General features: G+C 45.1%; 2 protein-coding genes across 7 annotated transcripts in view; both read left to right on the top strand.

Annotated features, from left to right (window-relative positions):
- TDRD1 (tudor domain containing 1) overlaps nt 1–1,405 on the top strand; it is a gene marked incomplete at its 3' end in the record, with an annotated part of 34,785 nt that extends 33,380 nt beyond the window's left edge. For 4 of the 6 annotated variants that reach the window (XM_081235365.1, XM_081235369.1, XM_081235367.1 and 1 more), the window contains 3 exons: nt 312–552; nt 1,199–1,232; nt 1,313–1,405. In XM_081235365.1, coding sequence (XP_081091491.1) covers nt 312–552; nt 1,199–1,232; nt 1,313–1,405 — 368 coding nt within the window. Of the gene's footprint in view, nt 1–311; nt 553–1,185; nt 1,233–1,312 lie in introns of all 6 variants that reach the window. The other 2 variants (XM_081235370.1, XM_081235368.1) reach the window with 1 other exon arrangement.
- Nucleotides 1,406–11,068: 9,663 nt separating this feature from the next.
- The window catches only part of VWA2 (von Willebrand factor A domain containing 2), a gene marked incomplete at its 3' end in the record, with an annotated part of 57,635 nt that continues 47,682 nt past the window's right edge, over nt 11,069–21,021 (top strand). The window contains 1 exon segment of the mRNA XM_081246388.1: nt 11,069–11,315. Coding sequence (XP_081102514.1) covers nt 11,269–11,315 — 47 coding nt within the window. The 5' untranslated portion in view covers nt 11,069–11,268.

Raw genomic sequence — 21,021 nt, 5'->3', positions numbered from 1 at the left:
CTTTGGTTTTGACTCAGAGAGTTGGAAAATTATCTTTATTATTGTTTGCTTCTACCGTTAGAATGTAAGTCCACAAAGGCAGACGTTTGTCTGTTTTGTGGCTTCTAGACCTAAATTAGTGCTTGACATAGTAGGGATTGAGGAATATTTATTAAGTTTGATTTTTTTGAATGCAACAGCGGTAGTACATCAAAGCATACCTAAACCTAGCTAAAATCAGTGAGCCTTTTGCTTATTATCCTTAGATAATTTATCTCGATATCATTTTTCAGGAACTTGAAGATTAACTCTAATATTCAATTTTTTTCCAGGACCAATGGAATTGAATGGAAGCTGTTCTCAATTAATAATAGAGCTACTGAAAAAATTCATGTTGAATCAGAATGTAATGCTTTCTGTAAAAGGACTTATCAAGAATGTCCACACGGTGTCGGTTGAGAAGTGTTCTGAGAATGGTACTATCAATATAGCTGGTAAGCTGGTGATGTATGGTCTGGCGAAAAACATCCCATCTAGAAAGCAGAGTGCTTTAAATAAAGATACTTTTTTCAAGTTTAATTAGTAGCAGGTGTAAGTGTAGCCAAGAACAGATGTCCTCAATTTAGTTGACCTGATCTTTCCTTATTCTCCGTGGCCACGTTCCCTCTGTCCTCATCCTCCGCAAATCCAGCGGCCGGGTGCTGACTCACGTTGCCACCTCAGAGGAGCCACCTGGAAGGAAGCAGGCCTCCCAGTCCAGATTTTCCTTAGAGCAGGCTCAGCAACACTGTTGATAGAATTGATGCTGAGAGCTTTAGAAATGTCAAGCATTCAGAGTAGCTTCCAACTTCCTTTCGATCCTGATCAAAGTGAGAAGAACTCACATATCTGAGAATGGATCTTACTAGTTATTTCATAAGATGATGCTTTGGCAGGCCTGCCCGCAACCAAAAAGAGATATCCTGTGTGTGACAGGCAAAAGACCTGAAACCTCGGAGGTAAGGGCACTCATCTGGTAAAACCCAGGACAGGAGTAGATAACATAAAGCCCAAGTGAAAAACTAATTGATCAAGTCCTTTGTAGTTGGGAAGGATCTGCCCTGAGGGGCAGATCTGTACATGTGCAGGCTGCAGGTTTGGTTTTGTTTTGTTTTTCCTGTTATTTATAGTGCTCGTTGTCTAATGGCTTTTTGCATTTGCTTTTAGAAAAGGTGAACAGGATGAACTGCTGCTGCACAGAGCTACAGAAACAAGTGGGTTAAATCTCCTTTAAGTGAAAGTATACTCCCAGCATTTTTAGGAATGAAATAACACCATTTCTTCTCACCCTTAGGTTGAAAAACATGAACAGATTCTTCTCTTCCTCTTAAACAATCCAACCCATCAAAACAAACTTACTGAAATGAAAAAATTGTTTAAAAGTTAAGTAAGTTAAATTTGATGTTTTTGCACTTGTGTAACCCCCAGTAGGACATCTCCAGTCATGTTGTCATGGCAGAGCTAATGGGGTGACACCCGTTTTGAGGCTGTACTTTATTCTGTGGTCTAATGATCTGAGGTCTGGCTGTAGTGTTTCTGCTGTCTTTGTAGGTTTTGTTTGGTAAGCTCCCTTTGACGCTGCTAGTGGGACTGAGTCCAGGGCTGTCCAGGTTGCAGCGTCCTTTCCATACTGTGTTTGACATAGAGACAGCTCTTGATGATATTTGCAGGGACTTGTAAAAATTGTCGTGAGGGCAAGCTTAGCCTGAAATTGTGTCTAGAGTGAAATTAACCCTCCCTTGTATGTACTTCTATAAAAACATTTAGCACTTTTTGTGAAGAGGTTCTAAGAGGCCAAGAACAGAAAATGGGCTGTTTCAAAACAAAACATACTCTTCCATTTTTGGCTGCGGTGACTCTAGTGGTTAAAGACTACATTGGTGGATTTTGAATAGTGGTTCCCCTGCTTTTTTATATTGCCTGAGATCCTTTGTTCTAAGGTGGCCCTTGGAAATTGTTTTGTGATCAGTAGCCAATTAGAACTTCTCATCAAAATGAAATTGTCCTTCTCGTCACTTTGAATTGATAGAATTCTAGCTGAAAGCAAAGGATCTTTGACTTACTCAGTATGTGCACTCTTGCTGGCTAACATGCAGTTTATATCTGACCATTTGCAAGTAGCTCCCGAGGTCCTCCTGCTCTCTAGGGCTCTGTGGGTGTAGCACCTCTCAAGGAGGTGCCTACTGGGGTCAAACCTATTCTCCACATGATAATGGACAGTTGTTCTGTTTCTGTTTCTAAGAAAGTGTGGCTAAGTTCTAAGCTAAATATCATTCATGCAAGATCAAGAGTTTTGATTCTCATGATTTATTTTGAGATGATTTATTTTACTTCACAAGTTCTGGGTTATTTTTAATAAATGCTGACTTGCAGTTACAACTTTCAGTCCTTTCTAATACATTAAGTTTTAATACTGACTGCTGTTATGTGTACCATACTTGAGTTTAAAATCTTAAATTTAATGATAATTTAAATTCATAGATTGAGGAGCATGCAGTGATGTGGACTTCTGGAGTTTAGTCCTAGTGCCAAATCATCATATTTCTAATCAAGTTGATTAACTGTATGTGCTTTATTCTTTGTATCTGTGCAATAAGCTTTTTTTTTCCCATAAGAATATTGAGTGTGTTTGGGTACACAACTTCAGATGAAACCTGTATTTTCTATTGTTTCTAAATAGATTGAAGACACTACTTTTAAAAAAACCAAAACACTTGATTTAAAAGCGTAGTGGTTGAACTGGCTTTACCCCTACTGCAGAAATAAATACATAGTTTGTCTACCTTTGAATACAGTGTAATACCTTATATTTGAGTCGTGCATTATTTAATAGTCACATTTTTTTTACATCTTTATTGGAGTATAATTGCTTTACAGTGGTGTAATAGGCACATATTTAATCTTCACAGTGCCCAGAAGATTAAAAGAAGGTAGGCCTCATTTTATAGATGAGGAGGTGAAGGCTCCAGGAGGTTAAATGGCTGCCCCAAAACCACACACACACACTGGGAAGTAGGTCTTATGATGCAAGCTGAGTTCTCCGTACCGCCGTTTGCTGCTTACCTGTAGCTGTGCTACAATATCATGTTAGATTAGATCAGTTCTGGAGGGCAAGAAACTAAGGGGTTATATGACTAGAAAAAAATTACATACATGTTTCCTTAAGCATACTTCCTTCATTGTGGTGAAAATATAGTTGGATAATTGCTTAAATTATTCTTCTTAGAGAAAGATAAAATGTGCTTAAAGTTTCACTGTTTCATCATCTCTGGAGAAATTTGTTTTAATTTGTTAGTAATTTTATTGTAAAATTGCTAAACTAGGAGTGATGTGATGAGAACATAAAACTCTCTAATCTATTATTCAAAAGTGGTAAGTATTTCAGCATACAAGTTAATAAAAATATTTTTTATATTTGGAGGAGAGCAAACAGCTATATATTTTATCTGTGAAGGGGATTACAGACAGCTGTATTGGACATAAAGCACTGTTACTGTGGCGGTGAATTTTTTTTAACTGGCAGATTTGACTTAAAGTGATTTCAGTTAAAAGTGAATATTTGGTTGACTTTTACTTAAGCTAGAAATTAAGAACCATGGTAATTGAGTTTTTATATAAGGCATAATGATAGTTGATTTTTCTCTTGCAGAAACACTCTCTCTTGGAGATCAACACTTAGGAGAAAGGAAACAGCGAAGGCTAGACTTACGAGAGAAAGTACAGCATCTTGTGTTTTTGTTTCTTGGAAACTTTTTCTTTAATGACATTTTATGCCTTAATTTTTGTCTGCTTACCACTCTTCTGTCGAGGTGGGGTAGTTGTATTTTTTTCCCTCGAACTTCTTCCCCCCAAATAAGTCTTGCATAAAAGATTCATACCAAGTGCGTGGGAATATGGGAAGGGATACATAGGGGCTGTCTAGTGTGTATATAACTTTTTATTACTTAAAGGTACTGAAGAAAATATGGCTCTGGGTTAATACTGGATCAACTTAGTTGATAGACACAAGAGTTTTATTTTTTGGATTTTTCTGTATGTTTGATATAGTTCATGGTAAAATACGCCCTGCTCTCCCTGTCACAATCTGCCTCTTCCACGTAATAAATGTTCTTTGGTTTGTTGTTGCTTGGGTCTCTGCCCTTCTTACCGTGTTCTCTCTGAGGTTATCAGCTTCTTTCTCTCCATCTTGATTCAGATGACGTTTCCCTCAGCCTTTGGGCACAGTCTGCCCTTGGGCTCTCACCCACTAGGTGGGTGGAAGGCACTTCCTCTCTCTGCTCCTGCCATCCATAGGTACCTTTTTCCAATCTGTAGCCACTTAGATTGTTAATGTAGATAGAATTTACATTTTCTGAAGCACAAATATATTTAACAATTTAAGTTAAGAAGCTAAGTTAGAGTATATATTTTTCTGGAAGCACATACAGTCATCTTAAACTCTAAACTCACATATGCAGAATTATGGGCCAGCTGACTTTCCTGCCAGCCTGTAAGTCTCTATTTGGGAATTTTTCCATGATTTAAGTATCAGACTGTGACAGCCTAAGAAGATGTTGTCACCGACTCAAAGAAGAAACTTGACTTTTTTTTTTTTCTTTTCCTGGTAATGTGTGTCAGCTTAGATTAAGTGGAGTTTTTCCTCATGTTAAAAGTTGTTCAAACATTGATGTGCTTCTATTAGATAAAAATTTAAGCTGCCCAGTAAAATCCTTTTCCTTCACAGCCAGATTTCCCTTGTGTTCTTATTGCCAGCAGCATTTTGCTAATTTCCTTTTCTTGTTGGCACATACTAGGAGCACTGGACGTTTAGTTTGTTCATACTCTGTTCAGTTCCAATCACAATGAAAATGCAAATGAAAACTGGAATCGCAGAATTGTCCTTTTTATTAAGGAAAATTAGGGAAGCAAGTCAAGGAACACATTAAAAAAAAATCTAAGTTCATCAGCTTCCAAGGTTTTATCATATGGTACATACTGGAAGTTTGAATAGAAACAGTTTAAATTAAATGGAGTTTAATAATATTTGGTGGTTGAGCTATTTGCCTTGTTCCCAAAGAGAAACGAACGTAATCTCTAATGCCAGTCTCACAAGTAGAGAGAAGGGTTAAATGTCTTCTGGATTAATGCAGCATATTCTCATATTCTCGTACTGGACCACCAGATCTTATATTTGATCTTTCACATTCACATATTTACTGAGCTCCAGCTGTGTGCCTGACACTGAGGTAAGTGACGTATTTTTTGTTCAGTAGGGCCATGTGGGGTCCATCAACACCTGCCAATCCCAGTCTTGGGGTTCCCTCAAAATACCTAGTTCAGTCATAGATAAGTACTTACACCTGAGACCATATAATCAAACAAATAGTTATATTCCTTGGCATAGGGCATGCAAATGTTGAGACAAATCAGATCCATTGTGCAAGGGAAGAGACTCTTAACCATGGATTAAGCAGTGAGCAGGGGTGGTGGGGGGCAGTGTGGGAAGAGGACATACTTGATACGCCTTTTTCTTTTGGTAGAATATTGTTTGCTAGGGCCGCTAGAAATGAAAAAGTTTCAAAATTGTGAACAAGGGTGAGTGATAGTCTGAACTCGAGCTCTCTTGCTCCAGAAAACCTGAGGATCCTTCTCAGCAGGGCCTTAAACGGCCACATTCTAGGTGAGGAATAAAGTCATTGTGATGCCCACCACCCTGAGGCTGCCAGACCAGAGCAGTAAACCGATAGAGTGACGAGTGGGCTCATCACCACATGGCTGCTGCCTGGATTTGGCAAATCGAGCTCTTCTGGGATTAGCCAAAGAGTGACACCTGGGCTCCTCAATGCTGTGGGTGTTTCTGTAGCCAGACTTGCACCCAAGGAGTGCTTTACTTGTTAAACAGAAGAATCTCAAGGGTGCTTGTTGTTTGCTCTGTTTTTCCATATGAATTAGAGGGCAGCCTGTGGTTCCAAACGTGCAGTTAGGAGTCGTAGGATGGTTTTGTTTGCTGAAATTAAAGAGAGGTTCAGATACGCTCAGACTTCTGCCCATTTGCCTGGGGCAGGAGTTGTGGGAGGCTCACCCTGGGAACTGCTCACACTTCTTCTATGCCTGAACATTGTTCAAGTTACCGTTCAGGCACTGCAGTCTAACTTCCCTAGGAAGGTTCTCAAATCTTGGCAGTAGCTTTCAGATAACCTAACATTGGTTTCATTTAAGGCTTTAGCTGCCCAGCCTCAGCCATTTTCCTATGCTTTCCTTTTACCTTGAGACCCTGAGGTGATGTCGTATTTAAAGACTTGCGATAACCTTTTGATGATCAGGTGCCCACCCCCTGTTACGTGAACCTTCCAGGAAATGAGACCCGACTGGGAGGTTGATCATACGTCAGGCAGAGCCTAGTCCGCTGCCTCCAAGGGTGCGCCCAGATTCCTCTCAAAATGCACTCAATGAATACTTACATTAAGGCATGCCATATATGTGAAAACTAAAGACACAAAATTTGGAAGTACTGACAGTTTGAAGTCTAGTGCCTACGTGGTTTTGGATGTTGATTGAATGACAATGTTACCCAAGCCTTTGCCTTTGTAGACATTCCATGTTTACTCATGTAGCTAGAAAGCATCACATTTCCTAAAAGCAAATCCAGTAAAACCTTGTGCATAATTTTTCTCACTGTCTTAAGGAGTTGAGAGGCTTTAACCCTTAGAACAATTGGTGCCTGCCCCAAACCTAAGGGTCTTTAGCTTCAAGATGGCAGTATTTCTGTTCCTTATGTCCCCCTGCCACGCCTTTATTCTCTCTTGCTGCTGTTAGTGCCACGGTTTTTGCTCTGGCTTAATGTGTTGCCTGTGGAGTACTTGAGAACCAGGCCCTTTGTTTCCTCTGGGGTGGTTTCTTCACCGTTAAACATGCGTTGTTTCCTGTTCTTTCATTTTTCAACAAGAGGGTTCTGGTTAGTGGCTGCCTTGTGGGTTCTGGGAAAACTACAACTTTTGTGGCTCTATTATGAAAACTTCTCTGGGTTTTTTAATATGTGCTTCACCTTTATCATGTGGGGGAGTGGATGCAAAGAATTTGAATTGGGCTTCCATAGGTTTGGGAACCACTGTACCCATCAACTTCTATAGTCCAGCAAACTGAACAGTCAAAAATTAAGCATCTTATCTCTTGTCAGAAAGCCAGTAGGGAAGAGAGCTGGGTGGGGAACCCCAAACCACCTCATCTCCAAAGCGGTGGTCATTCCACTACACTGGGTGTCTGCCTCTGCACATTGGTGGGAGCTAAAGTCCCCCTTTATCTCTTCATGGAATTTCAAAGTTGTCTATACCTTGTGTTTACAACTGACACATGCTGTATAGGGCAGTTCATGAATTAACTCACATTCTAAAAGGGCACTTATTATGTAGAGTTACAGGGCATTGAGGCCACAAAGATGAATATGGCAAGTCCTTGGAAGCAAGGGGCTCACAAGCCCTTTGGGATGAAGGGCCTTCATGGTGCCTATTTTTTTTTTTTTTTTTTTTTTTTCTTTTTGCGGTATGCGGGCCTCTCACTGTTGTGGCCTCTCCCGCTGCGGAGCACAGGCTCCGGACGCGCAGGCCCAGCGGCCAAGGCTCACGGGCCCAGCCGCTCCACGGCACGAGGGATCCTCCCGGACCGGGGCACGAACCCGTATCCCCTGCATCGGCAGGCGGACTCTCAACCACTGCGCCACCAGGGAGGCCCTTGGTGCCTATTTTTTAAATTTCCACAAATCTTCACAAGGGAGGGGTTGCCATGGATGACAAAAGTAGTTGCCCAGCTTCTCCCTGTATTAAAATCCTCTACCGCTGCTAGTCAGCCACTCAGCACACGGCATAGCCTGGGCCATCTGCTTCCCCTGCCCACGCATATGTGGAAGAAAGGCACAGGTGATTAACTTTTGATGTGAGGGAGTTTGAAGCAACTAATGCTGTTACCAAAAGAAGGGGTCCATCTACTTGCCACTCTAAAGCCAATAGAGAGGCAAGGTTGGTGGAAAGGAGAGTTTGCTTTATTTTGGAGGCTGGCAACCTGGGGGGAGGGCGGACGCCTGTCCAAAGGCCAACTCCCATGAGCTGTCAGAGGGCAAGAGCTTTTATAGGCGGAGGGAGGGGGCTACATGCAGAAACAGCACAGTCAGCTCTGTCATCTTGAATTTGGTCGTGCGGTGGTCTGATCAGTGTCACCTTGACTGTTTTAAGTACAGTTAATCTTTAGTTCCAGGGTTGGTTGGTTCCCATTTCTTTGAGGCCAGCCCTCGGAATTGTGGCAGCTTATGTCGTGGCTACAGTCTTGTCATCATGTAGTTCACTTCTTCCACCTGGCGGGGGTTTCAGTATCTATAAGACAGCTCGCAGGATGTGGCTCCGAGTATTATCTATAGTCCTTGAAGAGGATCTAGAAGTCCTTGATTTGCTTAATGACTAAACTATTATTATTTTGTTGGACTGTCTTCCTGTTTCTGCACTCTCTCACTTCTCTGATTAAACTTATTCTTTGGCTAAGGTTTTTTCACAGACAAAAGGCAGGCTGAGGACATGGTGGGGGGGGGCAAGGACTGTATAGGGTCCTACTCGGTTTCAATATCTCCACCAGTATTTATAGTTTCAGCCTTTTTACTTCTTAATCATGGAATGAAAATGTGAAATGCCCCCACCTACAGATGTAAAACTGTCAGGAGCATCCAGAATTGAAATGTAGCTTCTCTCAGGTAAACCTGCTTAGGCAAAGGTGTGCTGGTTCACTGTCAACAATCAATCAGAACAGGTTGGGGAGAGGGTTGTCAGCTGTGAAATTCCCACTTTGGCCAGGACTTGGTCTGCTCTCCTCAAACCCCTGCTCTATCTAGAGCGGCATGGGCAACTCGACACTTGTGGCTATTGAACACTTAAAATACAGCTAATCCAAAAGGAGATGTGCTGTAAGTGTAAAATACAACTGAATTTCAAAGACTTAGCTTAAAATATCTCACTCTGATTACATGTTGAGATAATATTTGGGATCTACTGGGTTAGTAAATTAAGTTCACCTGCTCCTTTTCACTTTAGTATGGCTACTAGAGCATTTGAAATCACCTGTGTGGTGTGCATTGCATTTCTATGGGACAGTGCCCATCTAGGGGCAGAGACCATGCCTCCCCCACTGAGCATTTAGACCCGCAGACAAGTTCTCCTGCAGAGGTGCTTAGGCATTACTTATGCTGCTCTGGTTGACTGTTTTTACATTTGGGTGCTCAGTAAATATTATTGGGAGGAATGAAACGAGGTGAAAAAATGAGGCCTCTTTTTTTCCCCCTCTTCAGTGAAGTTTGCAACAGTCAACATTACCATGGGCCACTTTCACTGGAGGTTGTCAATATTGGGAGGATTGGAAACCAACTGAGAACCACAGAGGGAAATGTGACATTTTTAGAATTTTTTGAAAAGGAAAGATGTAAAAACAGAATTGTTATTAGTCTATCAGATTGACGTTTATAAGAATAATGGGGGAGGGGCTTGGAAAAAAGGAAACAGGTCAGTCTTCCTGGAGGGCAACTTGATAATACACATCAAAAGCCTTAAATTGTATATATACCCTATAGCCTAGAACTTTACCATCTTGCAGTTTACTCGAAGGGAGTAACTGGGCAAAAGCACAAATATCTAATGATTAACATTAAAGTAGTGGACTGGTTAAGCACACTAGAACATTAAAAGTGGCTAAAAGCCACAGAAAGAAACAGAAACTAACACACCATTGTAAAGCAATTATACTCCAATAAAGATGTTAAAAATTTTTTTTTAATAAAAAGATTTTTTTAATGAAAAAATATCTCCACTTGCAGGTAACATGAATGTTTATCTAGACAATAGTAAGGAATCTACCAAAATACTGCTAGAATTGTGGCAGTGTGTTTCCAAAAATAGTCACTGCAGAAGTTCTGGTACCATATCTTACAGAATCTTGTTACTCCCCCCTCAGAATCTTCTCCCCTTTCCTCGAAATTGGACAATTTTGTGACTGACTTGAAAAATAAAATGCAGTGGAGGTGAAGAAAAGCCACAGAAGTTCAAAAAGACATAAAACTGGTTATGATACACTATGCGTGGAATGAGCTAACAATAAAATTTAATATGAGTAGAATGATGCTGGAAGAAGGAACACCATAATGTTAACAGTGACTATCTCTGGGCGGTGGGGTAGGTGTGCTTTGCTTTTTTTTTTTTTTTTTTTTTTTTTTGGTAATGAGCACCCGTTATGCAATGACACTTATTTTTGATGAAGTATGAAAACTACAGATTATGCAGTAATAGCTTTTTTTTTTTTTTTTGAGTGCTTACTACGCACAAGGCATTGTGCCAGGCATTGGGCTCTTTTCGCTTTGTGGTGTTTGATTCTTTTAAAAAAATCAAGGCACCTACTAGACTTAAACGAGGATACTGGCCAAAAGGCCCGCTTACTACCGCCCAACTGCAAGAACGCGACAGACAGGTAAACAAAGGGCAATTGCCATGACAAATAGAAACGATGCCAAAGTCAACATTTTCGCAAGGGTCGAAGCAATAAATCCTGCGGAGTCGAAGGCAGATGACACAGTGCTCCCTGCTGCACCGCTCGGAGGCTGGGAGACCAGAGCAGAAGTAAGTACCTTTGTTTATTTGCCAGCCTTGGCCAACGCGTTGTTTAAAAACGCGAGAGGCGCTGCGGGCCGTGTTCCCAGAAGCGCAATGCACCGCCCTTGGGAGAGCGGGCTCGGCCGGCGCCGTACTCCGCGCCTCTCCTCCGTGAGGAACGCAGGTGTCCCACGTGGCTCCCACCCGGGCGCCCTCCCCGGGCCTGCAGCGCCCCCTGGCCCGAGCGTGTCCCGGCGCGCGCTCCTCGCCGCGCTCGTAGCGGAGAGCCCAGCCCGAGTGGTCTACGCGCCGCCGGAGCCCGTGCTCCGGGGCGTGGTTAGCGGCGTCGGAGAAGCGCCGCTTCCTTCCTCGCGCTCGCAGGAGAGGAGACGCCCGGCTCCCGGGTGAATGTACCCGGAGTGCCGAGACGACGTGGCCCCGCGCGAACGCGGCGTCGGGGCGGCAGGTTTTGTTCGGCAATGTCTGCGCTCCACCAGAGTGCGGCCGTGGGGCCCGGGCGCCTCTCCGGGAAGTCGGCGTCCCGGGCAAAGCACACCTGGCGCGCGCCTCCTCCGGGCTCCCCGCTCTCGGCCCCGGGCGAGCCGGCGAGGTTCTTGGGAGGCAGCGCGCGGCGGGCCCGGGAACGGCCCCTCTCATGGGTCCCCGGCAGCGGAGCACCGAGCGGAGGGGCGCGGACCGCAGGTAAGGGGATGGGGGCTCGGTGAATGTGGGTGGAGGAGGGAACCTCATAATAACACCCGACAGGCTTGGCGCGGTCGTGGAGCCCCCTAACCTGGCTCGCCTTCCGAATAAAGGCTTTGGGGACAAGCCCAAGCCTCCCCCGCACTCCATTTTACAGAACTGATGCAGGTGCCCGCTTGGTTTTCCCAAGCAGCCCAGTGGCCCCAGCGAGGTCTCTGCAAGCAGAGCCTGAGAGGGGCCCGCTGCCCTGAGAGACTCGCCCTTGGCCTGTGGGAAGTTCAAGGGATTTATCCTCCATGGTGTTTTCACCTGCTGGGACCCCCTCCCCCGCCCAACCCCACTCTGGCCAGCTGGACCAGCCTTGCTTCCTGCACTTCTCCAGTTCAGGGCCGGCTCTTGGCCACCTTCTGGGTGGGAAAGGGGAGGGTCTCAGAATTGCACCTTAGAAACTCGCCAGGGGGCACGGATTTAAAAACAGGGTGGACACCCAGGCGTAAGAGAAGGGAGGAGGGCACCTTGCTGCCCTTTCATTGTGGAATCAGTGGCTTTCCCGCTGAGAGGGACCTTTCCATGGTGACGCTATGCAGTGTGTTTGGTGTCTTGGAACTGAATGATTAGAACCTGTACAGTTTTCAAACTATGCGGTCCCTTAATTTAAAAACAAAACCCCTAGAACCTCTAAGTGTTTTATAAATTGAGGTCTAAAAATTGAAGGTCTGTTCTGCTTCCAGTGTGACATTATATTAAGAAATGTGCAGTTATTGAGAGAAGAGTCAGAAAAGAGGAAACAGAAAACCAAGGGAGGTTCGACTGTAGTTGGCAAAGGCCGTGGAAGTTCATTTGTAAATGCTGCTGGCTTTCGGTAGCCTGCAGCCCTTCTCTTCCTGTGGCTGATGGGGCAAAAAGCTCGACTAGATAGTCCCTTGCATGGGACATGTCGCCCTTCCTCTGCTTTGTAGAAATCCAGCTCAGAACCACCTCTTGATGTATAAGAATTTCCCAGCCAGGGTCCCCAGGCAAATCCCGGAGGGTCATGGAGATTCCTTCACTCATCATACCTGTGTCTTTGAAAACCATCAATGGCGTTTTTCTTTATTTTTTTTAAACAATTTTATTTTTTAATTTTATTATTTATCTATTGGCTGCTTTAGGTCTTCATTGCGGTGCGCGGGCTTCTCACTGCGGTGGCTTCTCTTGTTGCAGAGCGTGGGCTCTAGGCGCATGGGCTTCAGTAGTAGTGGCTCACGAGCTCTAGGTGCACAGGTTTCAGTAGTTGTGGCACACGGGCTTAGTTGCTGCAAGGCATGTGGGATCTTCCCAGACCAGAGCTCGAACCCGTGTCCCCTGCATTGGCAGGCGGATTGTCAACCACTGTGCCACCAGGGAAGTCTGACATTTTTTTCTTTAAATCTGGTTTTTGGTCTATTGTCCAGAGCTTAGTGTAGCTCTTTCCCCGCCCCCTCGATAGGCTCGAGTTCTTGGAATGAATTATAGTCAGATGCCCGTGTTTTTACAGATGAGGAGACTAAGACCCAGAAAGGGTGGAAGACTGCCCGAGGGAGAATGGGAGAGCCTTCCAGGAACCCTGACTCCTGGGTTTTAAATGAGCTTCTTGAGCATCACAGTCACTAATTGGCAAGTGATGACATTGAGGATAAACTACTGGTGAAAATGTAAAAGCCCCTTGTTAAGAATGTGCCCACCAGGCGCGCATCTTACAGAGCATATTCACTGCATCCCCACCACCTGGGGAGGGTGCTGGGCACAGGGCAGATGCTTACTAGTTTTTATTGAATAATTTAAATTTCATATAATTATATCAGTGGAAGGGTGAGCACCACAATAAGTGATGAAGACTGGTCTTCACACTTGGGTACTTCACAGATCAGTAAAAAAAAAAAAAAAAAAAAAGAAAGAAAACTCTTTTAATTGAAAGGGCTGTAACAGAATTGCTCACTTTTAATTTTATCCCACAAGGATATTAAAAACAAAAAAAAAGACACATCCCTCCCATCATCTACAAAGCTATTGGAGGTCTCTTGGGAACCCTGCACAAGGGAGGGTCTATCCTGTGCAACACCCCTGCTTCAGTGTCTCCCCAAGCCAGCAACCTGGGACAGCTGAATACACTTGAAGGCCCTTCTTTTAGTTCATGCTTTTATCTTCTAAACAGCTCCAGCCTGCTTACTCTTCCTCTTCCACCCAGAAAACTACCTGCTGGGTTTCCATGAATGTGATTATGATCCTCCATCCCTCACTTCCTTTCCTGATCCTGGGTCCCTTCTCTTAACTGGATTTCCCTGATCTCCATTAGTCACCTTTGCCCTTGCCAGAGGACTTTTGCACTGTAGTCTCATGTGATGCTGGCAACAACCTTTCCAGGTAAATAGGACAGGTAATGTCACCCCCATTTTTGAAAGAAGAAAACTGAGTGACTGAAGTGAAGGAATTTACCTAAGAGGTCAGCGCTCAGGTCTCCTGATGTCAGACTGGTGCTCTTTGCACGCCAGCTGTGTATGGCCTGCTTCTTGGCATGTCCAGGCTGCCAGCATCAGAAGACCTGGGCCTGACACCAAACTTCTGATTTACCAGCTCTTTGACCTTGGACCCTAACTTCTCCAAGACCATTTCCACAAGTATAAAAGTGGAAATGATCATGTCTACCCTATAGGGTATGAGTAGTTAAATGAAGTTAATATATTAAATGCAGTGATAATCTCTTAACATCATACGTTTAGAAAGTCTTTTACCCTTAGGGGGACTTTCACACACTATTCCCCTGGATCTTTACAACACTGTCAGTTTATGAAACAGATGAATGAACTGAGGTGGGCAGGGGCGGGGGTGTGTGAGGAGTTGTTTGCAGAGTCACCCGTCTGGTTAGAAGCAGAACTAGTCTGGAATTTCATCCCTGGACTTCCAGTCCTGTGTGTGTCTTTCCAGAGTCCCATGGCAGTGAATTTGGGTCCTGTACAGTTTCAATAAAGGATTTTCAAATACTACCAAAACAAATATCAAAATCTCTTTTGGCTAAAAATGTCCCTTAGCGGGTACAGTGAGTGTGGGAAACCTGTGATTTATGCCCAATCTGCCTATTCTCCCCAACCATCCAGAGATCCAGAGGGCACATTGTTTGACCCTTGGGGCTGATTTCTGGTTGCCAGACTGTTAGGTTCTGAAAATTGTGATTTTGTTAGAGGGAGCATGGCGGGTCCAGAGCAACTTTTAAAATGCTCTTCTTGCCTTATCAGACTAGAAATGTGTCATCCAGTTCCCTTGACTTTCTGGGTCTGAGCCAAGTATTTTGCCAAATGAACAAGGAAGATGTTACAGTGGAAGACCATGGGCTTCCAGGCTGGAGACTTTTGCCTCCGATTTTAAAGTCTTTCTGTTCAGGTGTGGACCGTTTTTGTAAAGCGTTCAGATTTCCATCCTACTGATGGAGAGGAGGCTGCCAAGGGCTAATCTAATATTCAGGGTTGGAGTTGCATTTTGTAAGGAGGTGGAGTGTTCTCCTTTTCCACCCTGCCCTCATTTCATTTCCCATCATAGAGGAGAAGGCGGGCGTTGTCCTGCAAAACTGCCTTTAGCTATTGCTCAGTCTGGCCCTTCTCTTTCAAAAGTAGCCTTGTTTGGCCTTCCTTTCTTCCTGTCTCATGGGAAATGTATTCCCGGGGCAGCACAGAGTGTGATGTTTTGCAGCGTCCTGCAGCAGCCCTCACTCACCCGCTGTCCCAAGTGCTGCTGCTGCTGCATGGAATCAGGGTTGGAAAATAAGAATCAGATAAGAAGGCAGGGTGTGGGGGGGTGTCTAAGTCCAAGCGTGAGAACCCCAGAAGCTAGGAATAATGTGTGGGATTAGCATGAGTAACGAATGGAACAGAAAGGAACAAATGTGATGAGTTGGGCATTTTGTAATGGAAGAGGTTTGACAACTTGTACCTGGGAACGAAGGATCTGTTTCTGCCCCTGGGTTGCAGACCACTCCCAGCTGCTTTGTACAAGAATGCATAGAGTTCTGGAAGTCTTCTCAAGTTTTGTGCTCGAGTGTGGGAGTTGCTGGTAGGTATTAGCTCATGGAAGACTGCCAATGGGTGGGATTCAGGGGGACAGATTTTGAATTATGCTTCTGTTCCTCTATCCTGATCCCCCAGAACCAGGAAGGTGACAGATGGAACAGATCCCCGGGAGGCCAGAAAGGAGTCCGATGCACTTACTAGCTGTCTAACCTGGGGCGAAACACTTCACTTCTCCATGTCTCAGTTTTCTCATCTGTAAAATGGGGGTAACACGCTGTCACGAGCTGGCTGGGAGGATTAGGAGAGAGAAGATACAGAAGTATGGAGCCTGGTACTGGGCGCTTTAGTGAGTTAAGAGCTCACTAGGTGGGAGCAGCTGTTCGTTTTTACTGTGGAATTCATCCTTTAAAACATTTTTCAGATGTAGGGTTGCATTTAGAATGTTGAATTAGTATTGCAAGAAAGTTTTGCTACGTGAGTTGGGGGGAATGAACTGAATTTTTGAGATGATTGGGTGGGAATAGATAGTAAAGAGTGCTATTAACCTTGCACCAGCATCGAAATAACAGTTTCATTTATCTTGGTATAAAAAAGAATACAAAGATTCATCAGGAAGTATCCTTCCAGCCGACCTGCCGTGCTGAGTTTCAGTAAGCACGTGTCTCACCTACTATGTGCCAGACACGTGCAGCTTGCTGGGGCTCCAGCAGAGACTGAGACACAATCCCTAGTCCCTGAGCCATTTGCCATCTGGCAGGCAGGACGGATATACCAGCAGGCAGGCTCAGTGTGGGCTGTGTGACAGTGGGGATTGCAGTGGGTGTGGGAGGACAGGGGAGGGAGATGCTGCTGGGGTCCCAGAGTCAGCACCATCTCAGCCGAGCACTTAATGAGGAGGCGTTTGATTTCTTATATTGGTTTCCAGATTGCCACCACAAATTTTGTTTTAATGAGCAGAGCCTTAGGAGGCTCTGGCAAGACATTCATCTGGGCAAGCAGAGGCGCATGATAGAGCACGATGGATCTGTTTAGGTTTTGGTTTTTTTTTAAGATTCCTTTTTTTTTTTTTTTTAATTTACTTTTGGCCGTGTTGAGTCTTCGTTTCTGTGTGAGGGCTTTCTCTAGTTGTGGCAAGCGGGGGCCACTCTTCATCGCGGTGCGCAGGCCTCTCACTATCGCGGCCTCTCTTGTTGCGGAGCACAGGCTCCAGACGCACAGGCTCAGTAGTTGTGGTTCACGGGGCTAGTTGCTCCGCGGCATGTGGGATCTTCCCAGACCAGGGCTCAAACCCGTGTCCCCTGCATTGGCAGGCAGACTCTCAACCACTGCGCCACCAGGGAAGCCCGGATCTGCTTAGGTTTGTCACCTAGTAGAGGGAGGGGCCCGTGTTCACTGAACGCCTTGCTCTGCGTCGGGAACCTTCTGCACTCCCTTTTACCTTGTCCTCACGGCAGCCTGCGGAGGCTGCTAGAATCCTAGTTTTGTAAAAAAATTAACAGGCCTGAGCCTCAGAGTCCCGCGCGCGCCCAAGGTCAGAAGCTGTGATCCCAGAAAATCATCCTGAACCTCAGGACTCGACGGCGTGGAGAAGCCCTTTCCCTCTGCCCTGCACTGGCCCTTGTCTCCAGGCCTCGCCCCTGCCTGGCTTCCAGGCGCCAGGTGGGGACTTGTCCTGTGGCTGTTGTCTGAAGTAAGAGGAAAGAAAACAGGTCCTTGGGGAAAAGGAAAGTCTGTCTTGCTGGCATGAGCGGGGCAGGAGGCATGACAGCCCCTCCACGAGCCGGTATCCTCTCGGTCTACCTTTCTCCCTTTGATTGTGTCTGGGAAGCTCCTGCCTTCCTCCCGCTTGCAGTATTGCGTGTCCAATTTTCACTTAGATTAGGTGAGGATGTGAAGCCTCTGAGTTATTTGAAGCACAGAGACCCTCAGCTGGTTAGGATATTCGATTTGGTTTGCTTCAGAAATGTTTTGAAATCCAGCAAGCTGAATAGACAGGGGAGTAAGGTCCGAGCATCGTAGGTCCACGATGGAGGGGAGATCAAAAAGAGATTTTTTTTTTTTTAAACCAGAAGACACCTTGGTAGCATCTGGTCCAACCTCCTCATTTTGCAGGTGAGGAACTGTAGCCCCCTCTCAGGGTCGCACAGCATCGGGTGAGAAGTAGGGCCCCTGGATCCAGGATGCAGACTCTACCACCATGCGGTGGGCGTGGCTCCTGCCTGTCCGGGAGTGACTTACAGTGTGCCAGCTCAGTGTGGATGGAGTTCAGGGCTGTGGCTCTAGGACTCTGAGCTGACTTCGGCTCCAGGAGTAGCATGGTTAGAGGAAAGCCTGTTGGATTAGGAGCCAGAGACTTGAGCTGTGTGAAAACCCAGGACCCCTTCCCTTCTGACCCCTGCCCTTCTGAGCATCAGTGACGCCTTCCAGTCATCTCTGGGGTGTGTCCATTCATTCACTGAGTCTCCTTTTTACTTTTGACACCAGAGCGCACCACCTGCGGGTAGGAGTGCAGGCCCAGGGGGTAAGCACGGGCCAGGAAAGCACACCCACCACCACTGGTTATTCATATTTCCTGCAATTCCAGTGAGGTCTCTTCATGAACACGAGTTGGGTCTTTTTTTTTTTTTTTTCTCACTGTTGCGGCCTCTCCCGTGGCGGAGCACAGGCAGGCTCTGGACGCGCAGGCTCAGCGGCCATGGCTCACAGGCCCAGCCGCTCCGCGGCATCCGGGATCTTCCCGGACCGGGGCACGAACCCTTGTCCCCTGCATCGGCAGGCGGACTCTCAACCACTGCGCCACCAGGGAAGCCCCGAGTTGGGTCCTTTTTAACTCTTCTACAGTTCACAAGAATATACATTTCCTGGGTGACTTTGATTTTCAAGGCAGCCATTGCTCTCAGACTGGTCGGCAGATCCTCTGAATTCAGAGTGGAGTTCTGTTGTGTTCCTGCAGCTGGCAGGTGTGTTTTCAGTGCCCAGGCAGAGGTGGATGGGGTGCAGCAGACGGGTGAGACAAAAGTCACATGGCTGAGTCACCGAAGATGACCAGGAGACTCCTGCTAGGTGTTTTGGAGAACTGGCGTCCCTAGTGGAGGTGAGGGATCCGAAAGGCCAGGATCCATAAATGAAGACTTGGGGCTTCTGCCTTGCTCTCCACGTTCTTAGATGCAGGAGAGTGGCCCTTACTGAGGATGTTAAAGGGACTTTTGGAGAGTGTCAGGTTGAAGTGAGTTTCCCCGCTGCATGTTGCATGCTTCTGTGCCCCCGCAGAGACTGACCGCTTCTCTCTCTGCCCTCATCTCTATAGACTGGGATTCTCCTGGAATCCTGCAGTGTTTCCCTTTCCACATCTCTGCTTAGGATTTTCTCTTTGGAATTATCTCCTGATTGAGCATCTGTGTTATTTGTTTAGTGGAAAGAAACATGTGCATTGCCTGGCTCTTCCTAGTATGGTGGATTTACAGTGTTGTGTTAGTTTCAGGTGTACAGCAAAGTGAATTAGTTGTACACATACATATATCCACTTTTTTTTAGATTCTTTTCCCATGTAGGCCATTACATAGTATAGAGTAGAGTTCCTTGTGCTATACACCAGGTCCTTATTAGTTATCTATTTTATGTCTAGTAGTGTGTACATGTCAGTCCCAGTCTCCCAATTTATCCCTCCCCCCTTCTCCCCTGGTCACCATAAGTTTGTTTTCTATATTTGTGGCTCTACTTCTGTTTTGTAAATAAGTTCATTTGTACCTTTTTTTTTAGATTCCACATATAAGTGGTATATATTTGTCTTTCTGTGTCTGACTTCACTCAGTATGACAGTCTCTAGATCCATCCATGTTGCTGCAAATGGCATTACTTTGTTCTTTTTTAATGGCTGAGTAATATTCCATTGTATATATGTACCACATCTTCTTTATCCGCTCCTCTGTTGATGGACATTTAGGTTGCTTCCATGTCCTGGCTATTGTAAATAGTGCTGCAGTGAACGTTGGGGTGCATGTATCCTTTTGAACCATGGTTTTCTCCGGGTATATTCCCAGGAGTGGGATTGGTGGGTCATATGGTAGCTCTATTTTTTATTTTTTAAGGAACCTCCATACTGTTCTCCATAGTGGCTGTATCAGTTTACATTCCCACCAACAGTCAAGAGGGTTCCCTTTTCTCCACACCCTCTCCAGAATTTATTGTTTGTAGATTTTTTGATGATGGCCATTCTGACCCGAGTGAGGTGATACCTCATTGTAGTTTTGATTTGCATTTCTCTAATAATTAGTGATGTTGAGCATCTTTTCTTGTGCTTTTTGGCCATCTATATGTCTTCTTTGGAGAAATGTCTATTTAGATCTTCTGCCCATTTTTTTTTTGCGGTACGCGGGCCTCTCACTGTTGTGGCCTCTCCCGTTGCGGAGCACAGGCTCCGGACGCGCAGGCTCAGCGGCCATGGCTCACAGGCCTAGCTGCTCCGCAGCATGTGGGATCTTCCCGGACTGGGGCATGAACCCGTGTCCCCTGCATCGGCAGGCGGACTCTCAACCACTGCGCCGCCAGGGAGGCCCTTTGCCCATTTTTTGATTGGGTTATTTGTTTTTTTAATATTGAGCTACATGGGCTGTTTGTATATTTTGGAGATTAATCCCTTGTCAGTTGCTTCGTTGGCAAATATTTTCTCCCATTCTGAGGGTTGTCTTTTTGTTTTGTTTATGGTTTCCTTTGCTGTGCAAAAGCTTTTAAGTTTAATTAGATCCCATTTGTTTATTTTTGTTTTTATTTTCATTACTTTAGGAGGGGGATCAAAGAAGATCTTGCTGTGATTTATGTTTAATGCAGAAAAACTGTAGGGTGAGATCTTGAATGTATTGCATCCCAAAGGACAAAAAATAGAATTTCTAGAACCTATTGTTAAGGTATTTTTAGATTTTTTTCCCTGCTGAATTATGCTGGGGGAAAAAGTCTAAATTTCATCTATATGATCCCTTTCAGTTCTTATGCTACATGTATACTTACCAAAATATAAGTCTGTCTAAATTGTGCATCATATCTTTGTGATTGAAATGATAATATTGCATTTCCGGGCCTCACAGCTAAAATTAGAAGTAAACCTCAGATATGTGCCCTTATGGAATCAAAGTTATGGTCTGTGGTTTCTCAAGAAAAGCTCCCACTTCACTTTCCATCCTTAATATCTCCCTCAAAAATCGATAAGTAATCAGGCTCCATGGAACTGAATTTTATGCATACTATAAGCATTAGGCAACAAAAAAACTTTACAAAAATACTTTTGTTTCTTCCTCAGCCATGTTACTGTTTTTAAGTAATTTAGAAAGTGCGGGCTGGGAGACCTTGCTTGGTTTCAGAAAATGAAGACTTTGAAATCAGATCTTCAGTCTATCAGAATCTAACTCCTTGTGAAGAAATGGAGCTGCTGAGAGGGAGGGGCTTTCCCCAGGGTCACATGGCTGGTCAGGGTCGAGGCTGAGCAGGGCCCCGGGTCTCTTAACTCTGGACACAGGGCACCTTGCCAGAGTCTGTGAAGGAGCTGGGGGCTTTGGAGCTAGGTGTCTGGGGAAGATGTTAGGCTGTCCTTTAAAATCAGAGTCACTGGAGTAGTCTTCCCTGGCTTTTTGGGATTTGAGTCTTCTCCAGGCTGCTGTAGTTGTCATGGCAAGGAGCAGCCTCTAGGGTCATAT

This window comes from Mesoplodon bidens (genome assembly GCF_964165515.1).
Source record: "Mesoplodon bidens genome assembly, chromosome: 1".
Taxonomy (NCBI): Eukaryota; Metazoa; Chordata; class Mammalia; order Artiodactyla; family Ziphiidae; genus Mesoplodon; species Mesoplodon bidens.
Note: the sequence above shows the minus strand (reverse complement) of the source record. Positions and strands in the feature narration are given on the sequence as shown.